A 17566-nucleotide genomic window follows, 5' to 3' on the forward strand; every position below is an offset into this window, starting at 1 on the left:
GGCAGATGGACTTCAGTCGCACACATGTACGCATGACATAAACTTTACAAATATGTTCAGCTTATATGAGTCTGCACATGGGAAAAGTAAAGACAGTTCAAGTGGCTGTTGTTTGTGTTGGACATGTTTAAGCAGATGCTCTCTGACAGACACAGACAGGCAAGCATTGAGCGTACAACAGAAGAGTCGCGCTGAAAGAACAGGCTGGAAACAGGAGTGAGTGAATGGTGTTTGACGTCGCAGTGAGACAATATTTCAAATATATAACTATACCGCCAGTAAATAAACAAACAAGGGTCAAGTCAGCGAATGATAAGGTCTGACACAACCGACGCCATCAGGAACATGATGACACAACAATTGGCCACACCCGGTAACACACTGCGGAGACCGCCCCCGTTGTTTTGTCAATAGAACGCTTGCCCGGAGCGCGGACGTCGGTGTTCGACGCACTGACAGCGTCATACCAAAAGACGTTCAAAGATAAAACAAGCACTGGTCGGCTCGGAGTCAGTATAATGCTTTTCACTAATATCATGTTAAAGTGCGACATGATATCTCAGTGGGCTAGCAACATAATACCGGCATTACTTTAAAGGTCACACATACACATGTATGTATAGTATCTATACTCATCTCATTAGTGACAGTAAACGTCTATTATTACCTATTTTCATAATAAACAATGAAAACAGAATTTAACGTCAGCTAAATATACTTTTGATGAGCGATACATACATCGTGCAGTCAGACTTTATTTAAGAATTATATAAAGCATAAACCGGTGTGCACACAAGGCAGATATACACAAAATGACCTTATCGGCGTTTACATTTATAAACATCCATAAACGAAATTATTTTTGCGCAATAATCCAACACGAGCCCCTCCTATTCTATTTTCAGGAAACAGAAAGGCGTTCCCTATTTTTTATCAGTGTATGGAAATATTAACACAAAAGAAATTGCCTGGTTAGCGAATCAAATGTCACGGAATCACTTGAAATGTATTTTAGGGACATGTCTTTACATAGGGTACGGTAAAAGGCGAATATGCTTGTCGTAAGAGCCAGTTCTGGTTCCTACTGTGTCCTTCAACAACCTAAATAGTCTAACATATGTCTGTTTGGCCTTGTGAGGAAGCAACGAAAAAGCAACAGGATACATTTTACCATTTACAAGACAATGAATAATATACACTTGGAGCCACAAGCTAGGACAAACAAAAAAAGTACCATCCATAAACAAACTGTCAGAGTCACTCATGATTTCTAACATCTCAGTGGTAGCAAACACCAGTAGTCTGTCGTCTTCCCCGTCATTGATGCACAGAAAGTCTCTTCCATCTTCTGTCTGTGTCCACGTTCCTTCCAAGTTGACTGCTTCTCTGGTTTCTGGAACTTGTGGAATAGTCTTGGCTCTGTTTCTGTACAGGGAAGCTTGAACACTTGCAAAAGAAGGGGCAGTCGCAGCTACTTCTTCATCATAGGTTGTAAAAACTTCACTTTGAACCTCTATGCCGCTTGGATTTGAGTAGAGCTTGGATTAGTTAACAGCCTGAGATGGACAATGCCCATTCATATTATAGGGGCGAGGCAATTAAGCATTTGAATTATTGTAGGCGAAATGAGGTGTAGGCGAAATGAGGGCAAGCCCGGCTAATGGGATCGGATGATCAGGCTCACTGACTTGGTTGATGCATGTAATTGATCTCAATTGTGTAGATCGATGCTCATGATGTCAATCACGGGATTGTCTGGTCCAGACTCGATTATTTACAGACTGCTATCATAAAACTGGAATCCTGCTGAGTGCTGATGAACAACAAACAAACATAGGGTACGTTCGCCAACAGTGTTAATCCATATCTATATATCTCTATACATTTCTATCTAGATTGGTTTTGTTTTCATAAAATAAATATGTTCCACGGTCATGGCGCTGGACTGTTTAACGTTATACGAAACAACTGAACTTCATGTTACGTGTACGACTTTGTTTGATACCAAACATGGCGGAGTAAACACTTGAGTCGAGTTCAAAGGCACCCGCCTTTCTCTAATATAATAGATTATATACAGCGTTTGCGATCTTTTGAATAGGCATCTGGGTCACACACACACACACACACACGTTACAAATGGTTAAAGTGGGATCGCCCCTTGATGATATACATCTATATGATTGATATAGACATGAAGTTCGAAGTGTTATGGCTTGGATGATGTTTAGCAAGTAAGTTATTCTCCTCTAACTTGTTTTTTTCAAGCATGGTTCTGGAAAACTACCGATAGCGAAATGATTTCGATAAATTGAGACAATGTGGTTCAAAAACATTTTTGCTTCGTGTCACGGCTCTCTGTCTGTATTTGTATAGACAAAGCTGACGTAAATAACGATAAAGAAGTAATTGATTTACAAATCAGAAGCCAATGTAAATGTTCTATTATCATTTCTGTCCAACCCAAATGTCACAGAGAGGTACACAGAGATCACAGGGAAATCAACAACGGTCTAAGGGAGATAATCTATTGAAGGACAGGAACACGAGGCGCACGTAAAATGATAATAATGTAATTTAAAAAACCTGCCACGTTTATGAGACATATTCTTCACACAAAATGGAGAAGTAATAAGAACTTCACAGCAGGGCCTCTCCCTGCGAAATATTTAAAGAGGAGATATTTATGCAGAAACATGAGCCATCGTAAACAGTGTTCTCAGAAGCCATTATTTGGAAAGAAAGTTAGATCTAATTGTTTAGCTTCTTGTGAATTCGGTTTCTTAACAAAACTTTATATGTTCACGTGACAGCCACGTCTGGTACAATATGTTGTAGTAAGGTAACGATTTCACCTACTTACTCTTGATAAATAATTTCTGTTTCTGTGAAATAAACTGATGGATCGTTTACTTCTGACGCTAAAGGGTAGATTGTACGAGTGACTCTTTTAGTTTGTTGATTACCTCCCTTTGACCGTTGTTCCGTTTTGATCTCAACACGCGAGTGGCATTTGACGTTAAACTTACCAACTGCTAATACACATTATACAGGAAATCATACCTGTGGTATAAACGGTTCTATGGTGATCAAAATCTGTTGTCCCAGTTTTTTTGTTTGTAATCAACCACAAGTGAAATGATTATTTACATTGTTTTATTATAAGAAAATAATGATGGTTATGTACAATGCAATGATAATTCCAGCCCAGGTTTAGACGTGCCATGTATGAAACTGGGACATTGTCTATGTGTAACGTGGCTTACTTCAATTACAGCATCTAATTTAATAAAGCCTTGCGATTTTACGCGACAGTCATTATTGGTGTCGGGTTCACCGCCATAGCAGCACGCTCAGAGTTCTCTCCCTTAGTTGGGGCAACAGGAAGGTTGCATTTACAGGGTTTAACTCCTGTTCCATGGGGGTGTCCACATTCACATCCACTATCGGAGGTCGGGCCTGCTCTCTTCTTTGGCCGGCTGTCTAAATTGACCTCAGTGTGTTGCCTCCCGCCCTCACTGTCACGAGTCTCGCTGTCTAGGGAAGATGCGGATCCCATGGCAGAGTCTTGATATTCAGATACACGCATTTCTTCTTTGTTCATATCTATAACTACCGATTCAGGTTCCCTTGCACCTGCGTGTAGTTCGTTTTGGCTAAGTAGTTTCTCGTCGTCGGGTAGGTTCTTTTTGCGTTTGAACTGACGGAGTAGACATTTCTTCGTTTGCCAAACAATACTGAGCAATAGCAGAACCCATCCAACGACACACCCAATTTTCCAATCTGAAACAAATGAAGCAAAACAGAATCGAGTAAGATATATACTCCACATGAAATGTGTGTGCATTACAGACAATAAATCTGTGACCATGACCTTCCATTGAGGAAAGCATGCATATGCGTCATAAAGGTGACGCAACGCAAAAAATGCCTAAGACCAATCAACGTAAGAAAGTTTTGAAGGCGTGAACAAATGTTACAAAGAGGGAGGGGAAAAACCAATCCTCCCCACATATGCGAGTGCATTGTTGTTTTTATCATACCGTTTATATCAATACATGAATGCCATCTTAATCATTACCAAATAGTAACATATACCTTTGATTTCGTTTTGGAGATGACTTATCCTCTTCAAATGGATTTCCGTGTTCCTGTTCTCCGACACGTTCATTGACTCCGTTTTGTTATGTAGCTCAGAAATTTGTTTCGCGAGCTCTGTATTTTCGATTTTCAAAATTCCATATTTTTGCTGTGTGTCAGTGATCTGTTCACTGAGTTGCATGATTTCAGCGTGGCTCTTGTTCAAATGTTCCATACACTGCAATTCCTGTGTTTCGAGTTTCGAGTTTGTTTCGTTTATTTCCGATAATCTTTTTCTCAACACCACCTCTGAGCAGAACGCAGCGCAGTCACTGGGCATGGTGGCCAGGCCACATTCACTCTCCCTGTCCGAGCAGAGAAAACATCGCTCTCGTTCCTGCACACAGTATTGCCGGCCGGCTTCACAACTGTCTCGGAAACACTGAAACCCATGTGTCAGTCCAGTATGCATGGAAAGAACAACGAAACACGTTAGGTACAACTTGGGCGACACCATCTTGGAACGAACTCGCTGTCAACAATCCCGTTGCAACGACACACGTGATTACTGTGTTGTAGTATGAAGTTCCGATCTTTTTTGAAGAAACATGTAATCAACAGGAAGGCACTACTTGCACATCAAACGTTCAACAGGGTCCGTGTATAAATGGCAAAAGTTGCCTGAAATTGCTTATATCGCACATGGGAAAACCCCTTTCCCTTAAAAAACCTGGAAAACCCAATCTATTTATAAAGCTTACCCCGCGTGGAGCTAGAACATTCGATATAATGCAATGCATATGCGAGGATACTATTATTGATGACATTCGTAAATAAGACGGCAAGCAACAAGGAGATATTATATCAATACAAACATATTTTCAGTCATGCATTTATTGTACAACATACACGTTTAATTTTATATGAACCTAACGTCAAGGCGTTATGCAATATAGCTGCTTGTCACGAGGTCATGTGGTACATACATGATCAATAGGAACAGGAATAGTATGTTACCGTAGTCAGTTACCATGCTGGATAATTTACACACAAATGGTGTGGCATACATTTAAAAAATCCGTTTAATAATTCACAGCTGCCCTACCTTCAACTTGCTATACCTATGGACATGTCGATGTTTCGCAATTGTAGCTGAGAATTCTGAGAAACCGGCTGATATATGATTTACACCTGGAGAGTTGTCATTATTATATTAGGGCTCATAGGCAATGTATTCGCTTCTATATATTAGACTAACATATAGTATGTGACCTATTTTGTCACACTTTACCTTTACGTCCTCTTGACATTCATTTCCTAAATGCTGATTTAGAACAGAGCTAGCTAACCTTGCTTTGTTAAATTTTATTTTCATGAAATACATATACTCTGGTTGCAGGACAAATTATCATTAACCGGATTTTATGATTTTTTATCACATCATGTGGTAAGGTTTGTGTGTACGGAGTTATCGTAAAATGAGGTCATTACACTACTGGGATGTCGAGAATGTGGCTGCCTGCCCATCGCCCTACCCCGAATATTAGTTGGAATATTAATTGCTGATAGCGGCGTTAAATAACATTCACTCATTAGACCAAAATAAAAACAAGAAACTATTCAATATTAACTGTAACTGTGACTATGACTGTCATATTAACGTTTGTTGTTTGTTGTTTAATGCCGCATTCAGCAATATTCCAGCTATATGACGGCGGTCTGTAAATAATCGAGTCTGGACCAGACAATCCAGTGATTGATATCATGAGCATCGATCAACACAATTGGGATCGATGACATGTATCAACCAAGTCAGCCAGCCTGACCACCCGATCCCGTTAGTCGCCTTTTACGACAAGTATAGTCACCTTTAACGGCAAGCATGGGTTGCTGAAGACCTATTCTACCCCGGAATCTTCACGGGTCTGTGGCAGAGGTACTATGCACAGGAACTCGATGATAGCGTGTATAACATAATATAATCGTATAGAGAAAACAATCACATCCCTCCATATTCATAAAGACCTTGTCTATATGTTTATAGAGGGGTGTGATTTTTTCTTTACGAATATATTATGTTATACACGCTATCATCGAGTTCCTGTGCTACTATGCTGGCTGGCTGCCGGGTACATGGAACTCTGGGTAGGAGAGTGCGGTTTATCCGTTGGCTTTATCCTACCCATTATATGATAAAAGAGTTGTACACACCGGTTGTAGGTGGGGCAACCTAGGTCAAACTGATATGGACTGTCTCACGCAAGCTGCCACAGATGACCCGGTTCGACATGTAGGGTGTGCATCACACTCGTATTTGAGCCGCCCCTTGTACTCTTAGGATGCTTTGTCAGGCCCATACAATAGAATAAATATAAATAAATGTTGCGTATGTGTTGAGTATGTATCGGTAATGCGCGAAACTTCCACAACAGCTGGCGACTTTTCAAATGTTGTCGGCCAACAGCATCCTCATCTTTATACAATACACACAGATAAAAATAGCTTATTTACGTGTCACACGTTACATAAGCGGTGTACAATTTATAACGAACACGCTTATAACGAACTGACGGATATAACGAACTTATTTTTTAGTCCCGACGATTTGTTGTATAAATGCTGTGTATATGCTTATAACGAACTACGGTTATCACGTACTAAAATTAGTGGTCCCTTCGAGTTCGTTATAACCGTAGTTTACTGAATATATAAATATAAAATGAACATTATATACTCTAAAGGCAACGCCTCGCATTAATACTTATAAGACACAATAAAACAATAAATACATGTATACATTATAACGATAATTTTCGTATCCTGTACAAAACAAAGGGAGGGAAAAACTTATTATGAAACCGTCTGAATGTATGCTGCTCTGCAGTAGTAAGAAAAGCACTGTTATTTGAATTAGAGTTATTTGCTGCCAAGAGCCTCGTGTTTGATTGATCTCCACTACGTGGTTCACCAACTTCCGGTACAGGAACAGAAAATCCACCTGGGCTCTGTGTATTGTGTAGACTTGAGGAACTGTCAGAATACGAGGCCGTGGAGTCCAAAGCACTATCGCCAGATACCTGGCTGTCTCTGTTTCCGCCATTGTCAGCTACAGTGATTAGACATTTCAATTCTGTGGCATCGCGTCCAATTCCGTAAGTTTGGTCTTCAACGAGATTGTTCTGCTCATTTCCTGAAATCAAATAGGTGTAAAATAAACCATTGCCATCTACGCTATGTTTTGTATGCGTCACTTTTTTTGTATGTGTCCTTCGCCGTGATATTACTGGAATATTGCCAAAAGTGGAGTAGAACTATTTTCTGTTTGCATGCCTGTATTGGGTCTATAACGATCCATTTCACGATATGATGTGTATGCACAATGGATATCCAGTATATTTTATCTCCATTCGATTATGACATGTACCTTGACTGGGTGGCTTTTTTAGCGTCGTCTCGTTCAAATCTAGACTGGAAGAAGTACCTGTTTCCTGTATGAAATTAAAAGTAAATGAAGAAATCCGAGGTATTTTATTTAGTCTTCTTTGGTGACTGCTTCAGTCTAATTCAAATGAGATAAAAAACGATGCTATGTTGACGACAAGGTCTAACGTATATATCCTAATAGAATCGAGATTCAATGCACTGGATAATCGAGGATGATATGCATGTGGACATAAAGTTGTTGATACTTGAAAACCCGACACTTGACACTCGTCAACTGGAATGATGGGAGTACCAATCAAAGCGCTTTTGTTATTGAAGAAAATATAATGAACAACGGCTTGACAACGGTTACGCTTGCTCATACCGTCAAAAGATATTCTTCATTCATGAACATCGGTCTATGCAAGTGACAAATCAGTGAGACTGGTGGTTTTTTTAAAAATCATCTCCCCTTAGAATTGGTCGTCAGCAATTCATGATTGGAAGAGGCGACTAACAGGATCGGGCGGTCGGTCTCGCTGACTTGGTTGATGCATGTCATCGTATCCCAGTTGCGTAGATCGATGTCAACCACTGGATTGTCTGGTCCAGATTCTATTATTTACAGACCGCCGTCATATAGCTAGAAAATAGCCTGGTGCGTAATGACGTAAATTCTCTAAAAGCGTTGATTTAATAAAGAGTCCAACGATAATGTACATATTAATACAGTAGAGTACTAACCTTTTCGTTTTAGTAGCGTACGGTATCTGCAAAATTTCACTCCAAGTACTATAACCAGGAATATTGAGACAACGAACAGACTAGCAACGGCTAGAGCGATTGACTTCCACCTGATCACAGAATCATCAAACTCCCATTTCTTCAATTGTTTTCTGTTGAGATCTGTGTCATTGGTTACGTTTCGAATGCGTCCATACAATTCCTGAATTGTAGAATTATATGCTACTTCTCGTTGGTACATCGTCCGACGGGTACAGTACGAATCACAAGTAAGTGGGATCTTATCTGTTCCACACAGATGGAAAACGTCCTTGCAATGATAACAGCGCTGTCTGTTGTCTTGACAGTATTACTGGCCCCGCACGCACAGGTCGTTGTGACACCTGAACGTTGTCAATGTAAATGCGGATGACACACACGTTAAGAATACAATCTGAAATAACATCGGGTGTCTCGCCATTCTTCCAGTGATCACCCAGCAATCTTAGTGAGGTCACCACACCAACTCTAGGTTGTACAGATTGATACCTTGTCGACGTCAAACAAGTTTTAAAACTATAGGAATACACTGTAATATTTAATGTTCGACAATAACCGTGTTATAAATGTCATTGAATTATCATTTCTTGGCTATATCACCCCTTTATATAAAACAATTCGACATTTAGACAGACGTAGCTTAAACATGGTTTCTTGGTAGTTGATGGGAGCGCCTAAACACAATAGACACCTTTATCAAAACAGCAGCTAGATGTCTATTCGTATGAAGAGCGAGTTGATATATCTGCATGCCCGATGTTCGCATTTATAGGCCAGCGAGTGGCGCACCTCAAATCATTTACGAAGTCAGGAGAGTTGGAAAATCCCAAATAGCGTTGATACGTAATATATATTAGGACGTTGTTGCGAAAGAGGAGAATAATTATTTTTTTTGTTGCGTTCGAGTGAGTTGGTGATTAAAAACTGTAAGACGCTGACAATACTGTTTTTGTACGACTTGAATCAAAACCTGTTTGACTTGAAACACGACAACCTTCAACATAAATAGATATTGGGCATACCAATGACCCACTTAACGACCTATCCCACAGACGGGTGTCTTCCCGAGGCAAGAGAGTTAACTGACTTTAAATGTCCAGTTCCACCCTTGCCGAACTAGGCTGGAATTACTGGGCTCGATCGTAGCGCAACCAGTGGCTATAACAGTTATGTCCCTTCTAAGCCTCTCCTATGGACCAACCAGATTCCACCTCTCGTATCACTTGCGTTTGCTTCACACAAAATGGTGGCTCCCGGTCAGGACGATCTGATCGATAATCAAGATCTATATTGTGATAAAACTGCAATCTACCGAAATCTGCACGACAGTTTACGAACCGGATTTCGACTTCGTTGCGCGCTTTTGATTGGACTATTCACAGACTCGTTAATCCAGCCAAAATATAACTCCATAATACCAGCCTAGTTCGGCAAGGGTGGAAACTGGACTTGTATAGTCAGTTAACTCTCTTGCCTTGGGAAGATGGGTGTATGCTGGCGTGTGTGTATCTTACCTGGATCGTCAATACATGTCACCTCATGCATGCATTCTGTGTTTTAATGTATTGTGGCTGAATAGATACTGATTCTGATCTCTTCCTTATAAAACAAATCTGGTTGTATCTAAATAGTACAAGCCCAAAGATATTTGCTAGCCCACTGAGATACCATACAGAAATTCTAACATGGACACCTAACTCTGAAACCAAGATGTACTCAGAGGACAAGCATTGTCGCCTCTTGAGACAAGCATGAGTTGCTGAAGACCAATTCTAACCGAGATCTAAACTCAATATGACATAAAAGGGAACAATATGACATTAAAGGGACATTACCTGTGATTCTTTTATTCTCTCTCTCTCTTTCTCTCAAACCCACCAACTGATCCTGTTTGGATAAGGGACACAACTCTGTACAACACAATTGTTGCACATTAGACCAATGATGTCCCTTACCACTATTTGAATAAATAACATAAAACATCAACACATATTAATGCACGACTGTTAGTTTTATTTCACTGAAGCAATAAAATAATTTCAAGGATCATCATATCATATCCTGTATCCTTCAAATATTTAAAACAGTTCATTAATGAGAGTTACATGATCAAATATTGCGAGTGAATGCCCTCTAGTACCTGAATATCATCATGGCAAGGTAAGTACAACAACATAGGCACTGATCATGTAATAGCTTTAGGGGGGCCTGGGATGTCTTTCTATTCTATTAGTAAATGCTTTAAAACAAATATAAAATGAGGAGCAAAAGATTTCTTTTGGACCCACAACACATTATTATTTTGAAAAATTTAAGGCTATATAATATTTTTTTTAAATTCCCAGCCCCACCATGGTGCCTATGGCCACAGTTGGACCAGTTGAAGTCAAAGCCAACCAGCTCGAACATAAATTCTTTCATGGACACGAACACTTTGAAACTTTGTACCTATGAATACATACCTCATACATTGTACCTATGAATCCATACCTCATACATTGTACCTATGAATCCATACCTCATACATTGTACCTATGAATACATACCTCATACATTGTACCTATGAATACATACCTCATACATTGTACCTATGAATCCATACCTCATACATTGTACCTATGAATCCATACCGCATACATTGTACCTATGAATACATACCTCATACATTGTACCTATGAATCCGTTAAATTATTGGTCTAATAGAAATGATATATTACCCGGTAAATACCAGCCATGATAAATTTCTAATCTTAAGTCTCAAAGAATGGTTTGATACTGTCCCTCATGAAACGGATGAACAGAAAGACAACCAAGATGCTTCATCACTGTACATCCTTACACATGATTAATGACATCACTGTATCAGTACAAACTTCTACATCTTCCAACACAGACAGTACGTTGCATTCAGAATAATCATATCCTCATATATTTGAATTGGAACTGATTTTCTCGAGCAAGGCAAATATGGCATGTTTTGCTTAGTAATATTATGTGAAAATGATCTATAAAAAATGTGATAATAATTTATGCTGTGCATGAGCTAAAGCCAAATTGTGAATGAATAACTAAAAACATTTTTTACTAACGTTACAATTTTGTCTGTGTATTGACAATATAAAGACATGAAATATTCAAAAAATGTTTTCATCATTTTAAAACATGTCATGAGAAAAATGTTTAGTGGTTGGTTTTGTCTGTATACAATCGATGTCAAAACTGTCCAGGATTACAAAGCGAAAAGCCCTTCAATGACCTGACTTTGCCACCATGATAGGTCTTTAGTTGTCTGTCTACCAAAAAGAGCATAACAAAGTAACAAAAATCCTGCTGACCATGTCATTTTGAAAATATTCCAATCAGTGTTTACTTTTTTCAAGGCCCAACAAAAGTATCAGTATCTCTATACACTATGATACACGACACAAAATAAAGCGATTACTTAGCTTGAATATGCATTTCTCTACATACAAACTGTATATAGCTGTGGTCAGAAGTCACATGTGGTTATAGGTTGACTGAATCACAACACCTTCAATACAGGCAATACATCAATGATTATGAGAAATAAATATAAGTAACAAACAAATAAATCACAACAAAAAATAATAATGTGAGAATAATGGGTGATTACAAAATAAGGAATACAGGTTACTAATCCAACTAATCCAATGTATGAATACAGTTACTCTTTGTATTACTGGCTTCACATTTTCCTGAATACATATTACCTGTTGAGACAAATGCAGACAACTTACAAAGCACAGTTACAACACAGAAAGTGATAACACTGTATCAAATTGCCTTTTCAGACTGGGATCTCAACTGGCAATTAAGGGGAGGTAACTCTAACAGACATTTCGGACCATCACAACTTCTATTACATGTCAAATCAATTTTTCTTGTTTCCAAACTTTAGACTGAAACACCTGTTACATATATGGCTAACTTAATATTTCCTAAACAATTGCTCTTGAAACAAAATTAAATGCAAAATATAAACAAACAAACATCAACAACAAAAATGAACCAAATAGTTTTTTAAAATAAACCCCAAAACAAATGCAGTTACATTTATTTATTTCTAATTTTCAGACATTCAGACAGGCACAAGAAAGACAGTCAGGTTAACCTGTGGAGAAATGATAACGTAATAACCATGAGATACTGTTCATTCAGCTTGTGGAGGATGAGAAAAATACAAGCAATTATTAACATGCTAAATTAGAAATATAACATGAGAAAAATATTCCTCGTAAATGAGTTAAACATAAAATTTCATAAATGGAGATAAATCCAAATTTGGATTGAAGATGAGTCAAATCAATGAGTCAGTTGTATTATTTATTCTGAGGCCTATTGCTATGAATGTGTTATCTTGTATTTTTTTTAAATTGTTGACTTGGTGGCCATTAAACACATTTAACTTCAAAGCAACCATTTTTTAAAGATATTTCTTAAAAAGTATTGGTAATTGGGTAAACATAAGAAGTACGTGTTTCTTTTATATTCTCTCCCACACTGAACTTTCTTGCCATTACTGAAATGTCATGAAGAATATACAAAATGTTCTCAAAATGTTGATTTCATTTCACATTTCAGAATTCATCGTCAGTGGACCTGTAAATGAAGTAAGAGTGAGTGAGTGAGTGAGTTTAGTTTAATGCCAATCTTTGAAGTATTCCAGCAATATCATGGTTTGGGACACCAGAAATGGGTTTCACACATTGTACCCATGTTGGGAATTGAACCTTCAGCATGATGAGTGAGCACTTTAACCACTAGCCCGACCAAGTAAGATTGAGTGAGTGAGTTGGGTTTAACGCCGCTTATAAGATTATACCAGTTATATCACTGCGTGTCAGCTTAATGTGGGAGGAAAGCCAGAAGTGATGCAGGTCTCAGACGTTTACCACTTCCGCGAAACCCACGAGCACGGGTATGATGCTGACAAACACCTAGGAACATAATCGTGGCGAACCGGGTTTCGAACCCACAATCATAGGTTTCTGGCGTGCCCAGGGGATGCAACTCTGCACAGCGAATCGTAGCACCTTAGACGACTGGGCCACCCTTGCCCCCCTAACCAAGTAAGAAGACATAAACAATGAGGATAACATATTGATGCAGGTGAGCTGGCTGCAAATGGGCGGGACTGACTGCCTCAAAACTGAACATTATGAATGAAAAAGGCTTACGATATAATCATGTTATACCCCCAAAGTATACAAATATTGAAAATGTTCATTAAATAAAATACATGTCATTTATATAAACATTACAAACAAATAAAAACAATGAGCACTATGTAATGATACTTATTGTGTCATTTAATTAGCATAGTAAGGGTTAACATCAGGTTCATATAGGTGACAAAACATGATTATCTTCAATACACATAACAGAGATGTAGTTCAAGCTATCTGACAGGGGCCACGACAAGGTCAAAGGATCTAGGATCACAATCCTGCGGATCCCAGGATTCAAACCCAGGAACGGCAGATCCTGGCTGCTGTGTAAGGGATGTAACTTTGCAGAAGGGGCAGTGGTGCATAAGATCACTGGGACTTTTACAACTAGAGTATGATGATATCTTGAATGTTTTGTTTGTTGGGTGGGGTGAAGAGAGGAAGAGTTAACCATGACATATTCCTTGCAATCATCTGAAGGGCAGGGGGGACTGGAGGTGTGTGGTTATGACTAGACAATACCTGAGGATGCCAGCGCAACAGCTGATGAAAAGGTTCATGTCGAAAGAAGTATCATAAATAGATGCTGTGTCAAGACACAAACATAGCTGTTGTGACGCAAACATACCTGTCTTGTCAAGACACATACACCGCTGTAATGTCTGGATGCAATACTGCTATGTCTAGACATAACACTGCTGTTGTGACATGAACATTGCTGTTATGTCTAGGCACAACAATGCTGTTACGACACTACATAGCTGTTATGTCTAGACATAATACTGCTGTTGTGACACGAACAAAGCTGTTATGTCTAGGCACAACAATGCTGTTATGACACTACATAGCTGTTATGTCTAGACATAATACTGCTGTTGGGAAACGAACAAAGCTGTTATGTCTAGGCACAACAATGCTGTTATTACACTACATAGCTGTTATGTCTAGACATAATACTGCTGTTGTGACACGAACAAAGCTGTTATGTCTAGACCCAACAATGCTGTTATGACACTACATAGCTGTTATGTCTAGACATAATACTGCTGTTGAGACATGAACAAAGCTGTTATGTCTAAGCATAAAACATCACTGCTCTGACACAAACATAGCTATCATGCCAAAATGCAAACTTGACTATTTTGACATTCCATTGTGCTACCAATGAACAGGGAATTTATAGAAACAAACAGGTCATCATGAACTGCAATATATGCGAGAGTTAGAAAGGGAAAAGGAAGTTTCACATAATCTCACTCCACAACAGAGATGCCTAGTGATACAAACTGATGAAATAACTAAATTAATTTGATCATCAGAGCATTAGGTTTAATGCAACTTCAAAAGTAAAGAGTCTTATCATGGCAACCTTTACTTGTATAAAGTCTTATCCAAGAAACATTTAACAGTAAAGGGCCTTTTATGGGCAACTTATAAAAGTATAAAATCTTATCTTGGCAACTTTTAGCTGTATTTAATCTTATCCTGACAACTCTTAACAACATTATGTCTTATCCTGTCAGGATTTATTCTTATCCAGATAACTTTTACAGTATTTAGTCTTATTCTGTTAACTTTTACAGTATTTAGTCTTATCCTCATAACTTTCACAGTATTTAGTCTTATCCTGGCACGTCAGCTGATTGTTGTAGTTAACGCCTAATGTGATGCAGATCATAGACGTATATCACTCTGGTGAAACCAACAAACACAGGTGGGGCATGACCAACGAAGGACAACAATCGTGGCTAATTTGGGACAGACAAAAACGACATAGAACACCACATGGAGCAAAAACAAGTATGCTAAACAAAGGGAAATCCCAGCACAGGTATTGGCCAAAAATAGATTCATGGTTAAAGACACACATCATAAGGTGTTTGTAGCATAAATAAACTCTAGACACTGAAAGCATCTCTTGTTTGCAAGGCACCATTGTAGTGTGTGTCCCTCGGTAGGAAATGAGATATCATTATGTGAAGTTTTGGGAATTCTGTGTGCACACATTATATTGATGTCATGTTCAGTGATACAGGACAATGAGTACTGGTGGATACATTTAGATAATTATATAAAGTAAATGTGTACTGGCCACTGACCAGTTGTGACAATTTTTTAAAGCGTTATTTCTGAAATATTTGGAAATGAAAGTTTACTGTACCACTTACTCTGACTGTTGAAACAATGAGCAAATGCTCTGTTTGAAGTCCATGGAAAAAGGTTGAGTCAGTTTCTGTTATTCCACTGAGATGGGGATTCAAGACAGTGGAAATAGAACTTTCCCTGTGACTTACCATTCCAGTCATCCCTATTGTCTTATGCAACATCATCCCTCGCATCTCCACAGGTATACAAATTACATTTCTTATAATTTCTGGTATGATATATTTTTTAATCAATGCATCGACTGCCAATGGACATAAACCAATATTCCTCAAATTACATTCTTAACATGTTTACAAATAACACTATTTACTGTAAAGTTTGTAATATCTTCAGGTTATGTATGTTTCAAGAAAAAGGCTAACTCAGTTGTAAAATCATATTTTTTCAGACAGACCTAGTTGGAGTTTTGTTTATGTGACACGACTGCATGTACCATTTGAAATTATTTTGAGTTTTCTGGTGTATTTATAATATTTCCAAATGACTGAAACGAGATAATATTTGAGATAAACCACTCCCTTCAAATAAGAAAATGAGCTGAAGAAAAGCAAGTTGCAATATAATTGGTCTTCGTCAATAATTGGTCACTAGCCTGATCACGAAACAAATAGGCAATGCAAAAATACAATTCAAGTTACAAATCTGAACTTTCTAGTCTTGAATGTCAGGTAAAATCACTGATCAACGCAACATCCAGGTTTTACCTCGAACATAGCCTCTACCATGTATTCAAGTAGCTTAGCTTTTCGTTGAAAACCAAATCTATATTGTGCTTGCAATTCAAGTTAAGGACACATTGTTGAAAATAACACCATACCCAGCAGACCTGTGAATTAAGCATGTTAAGTCCATTAAGACAGACAGCAACATATTTCAACTTTACAGAATATGCAAAACAATCAATCACCACGGTCAAGACATGAGGTCTGTTTCCACACATTTGTGTATATGACTTGTTACAGTTTCATTGAAAAACAAATAACTATTTAACTTAAAAAAAAATTCAAAAAATTCATGAGCTTTCAAAAATAAAAATGGAAACAACAAAGTTCAATTCTGAAATAGAAAATGAAATGAAAAGTGTGAACAGCATAAAACTGCCAGAATTGTTACCATGGTTACAGGAATATTTGTGACCAGATTTGGCAGGAAAAAAGCGAGCAAATATAAAAGTAAAAGTGACACACAGTCACAACAGCATCTCTACTACTCACCTGTCAACAGACCCGACACAATCCTATATTTCAGTTAAAGATGTCTGCCAGTATTGATTTATGTATACTTACATAAGTTATGTCAGTGTTTTGCCAATTTGAAGGAAAGCAGCTGAGAATTGTAAACTTAGCATGAGACAGGCCAACTACATATTCTTCTAACCCAGAAAGTGAATTAATTACAGTCCGTTTGACTCCAAATGAGAACGATGAATTGCAAAATAACTTGAAATCCAGAAAAGTGTATGAAACATCAATACGGTACTTGACCATGAATACCCTGTACCCAACAAAATCTGAATTTTGTTTAATTTAAGACCCATGACGGATGAAGTTCTTTAAGTAACTATCATGTAATTTTGTATAGAAATGTGTACATGACACGTAGGGGGACAAACCGTGGAAGGAACAGCGCAAGCACGGTCTGCACGTGCTACACAGTGACCGTGTTCATTCATTGACAAGATGCGCTACTCAGCAGATGTTAAACAGTTGATGTTGAATGTGTATGATTTCTTTAGAAGTTAAGCAGAAAGAGCAAAGGCTTTTTATGCAATTAATAAATTCTTGAAACGAGCTTCAAAAGCTCTTGGTATGTCCCCTCGGAAACTTTAAAATGTTGTTAGTCGACGAGATACAAATAGTCAGGCCAAGGAGGTAGGAAACATGTCAAAACCACGCAAGGTTGATAAATTAGACCGTTTTCAGAGG

At 38.2% G+C, this 17566-nt stretch overlaps 2 protein-coding genes and 1 long non-coding RNA gene across 3 annotated transcripts; all 3 read right to left on the bottom strand.

Annotated features, from left to right (window-relative positions):
* Positions 1 to 3139: 3139 nt before the first annotated feature.
* Positions 3140 to 5676, bottom strand: LOC124120155. The gene is made up of 2 exons (XM_046482892.2): positions 4099 to 5676; positions 3140 to 3783 (listed from the first exon to the last, which is right to left on the bottom strand). Exons 1-2 carry the CDS (start codon positions 4595 to 4597, stop codon positions 3305 to 3307), a joined length of 978 nt encoding a protein of 325 aa, XP_046338848.2. The 5' UTR covers positions 4598 to 5676; the 3' UTR covers positions 3140 to 3304.
* A 511-nt stretch (positions 5677 to 6187) lies between these two features.
* On the bottom strand, positions 6188 to 8584 carry LOC125384426. Its single transcript, XM_048403497.1, has 2 exons — positions 8248 to 8584; positions 6188 to 7270 (listed from the first exon to the last, which is right to left on the bottom strand). Exons 1-2 carry the CDS (start codon positions 8486 to 8488, stop codon positions 6879 to 6881), a joined length of 633 nt encoding a protein of 210 aa, XP_048259454.1. The 5' UTR covers positions 8489 to 8584; the 3' UTR covers positions 6188 to 6878.
* Positions 8585 to 10278: 1694 nt separating this feature from the next.
* Positions 10279 to 17119, bottom strand: LOC124120145. The gene is made up of 2 exons (XR_006858787.2): positions 10931 to 17119; positions 10279 to 10734 (listed from the first exon to the last, which is right to left on the bottom strand). It is a non-coding gene; the product is annotated as an uncharacterized LOC124120145 (long non-coding RNA).
* Positions 17120 to 17566: the final 447 nt, after the last annotated feature.

Source organism: Haliotis rufescens, unplaced genomic scaffold (assembly GCF_023055435.1).
Source record: "Haliotis rufescens isolate VD_foot unplaced genomic scaffold, xgHalRufe1.0.p SCAF_3, whole genome shotgun sequence".
Lineage (NCBI taxonomy): Eukaryota > Metazoa > Mollusca > Gastropoda > Lepetellida > Haliotidae > Haliotis > Haliotis rufescens.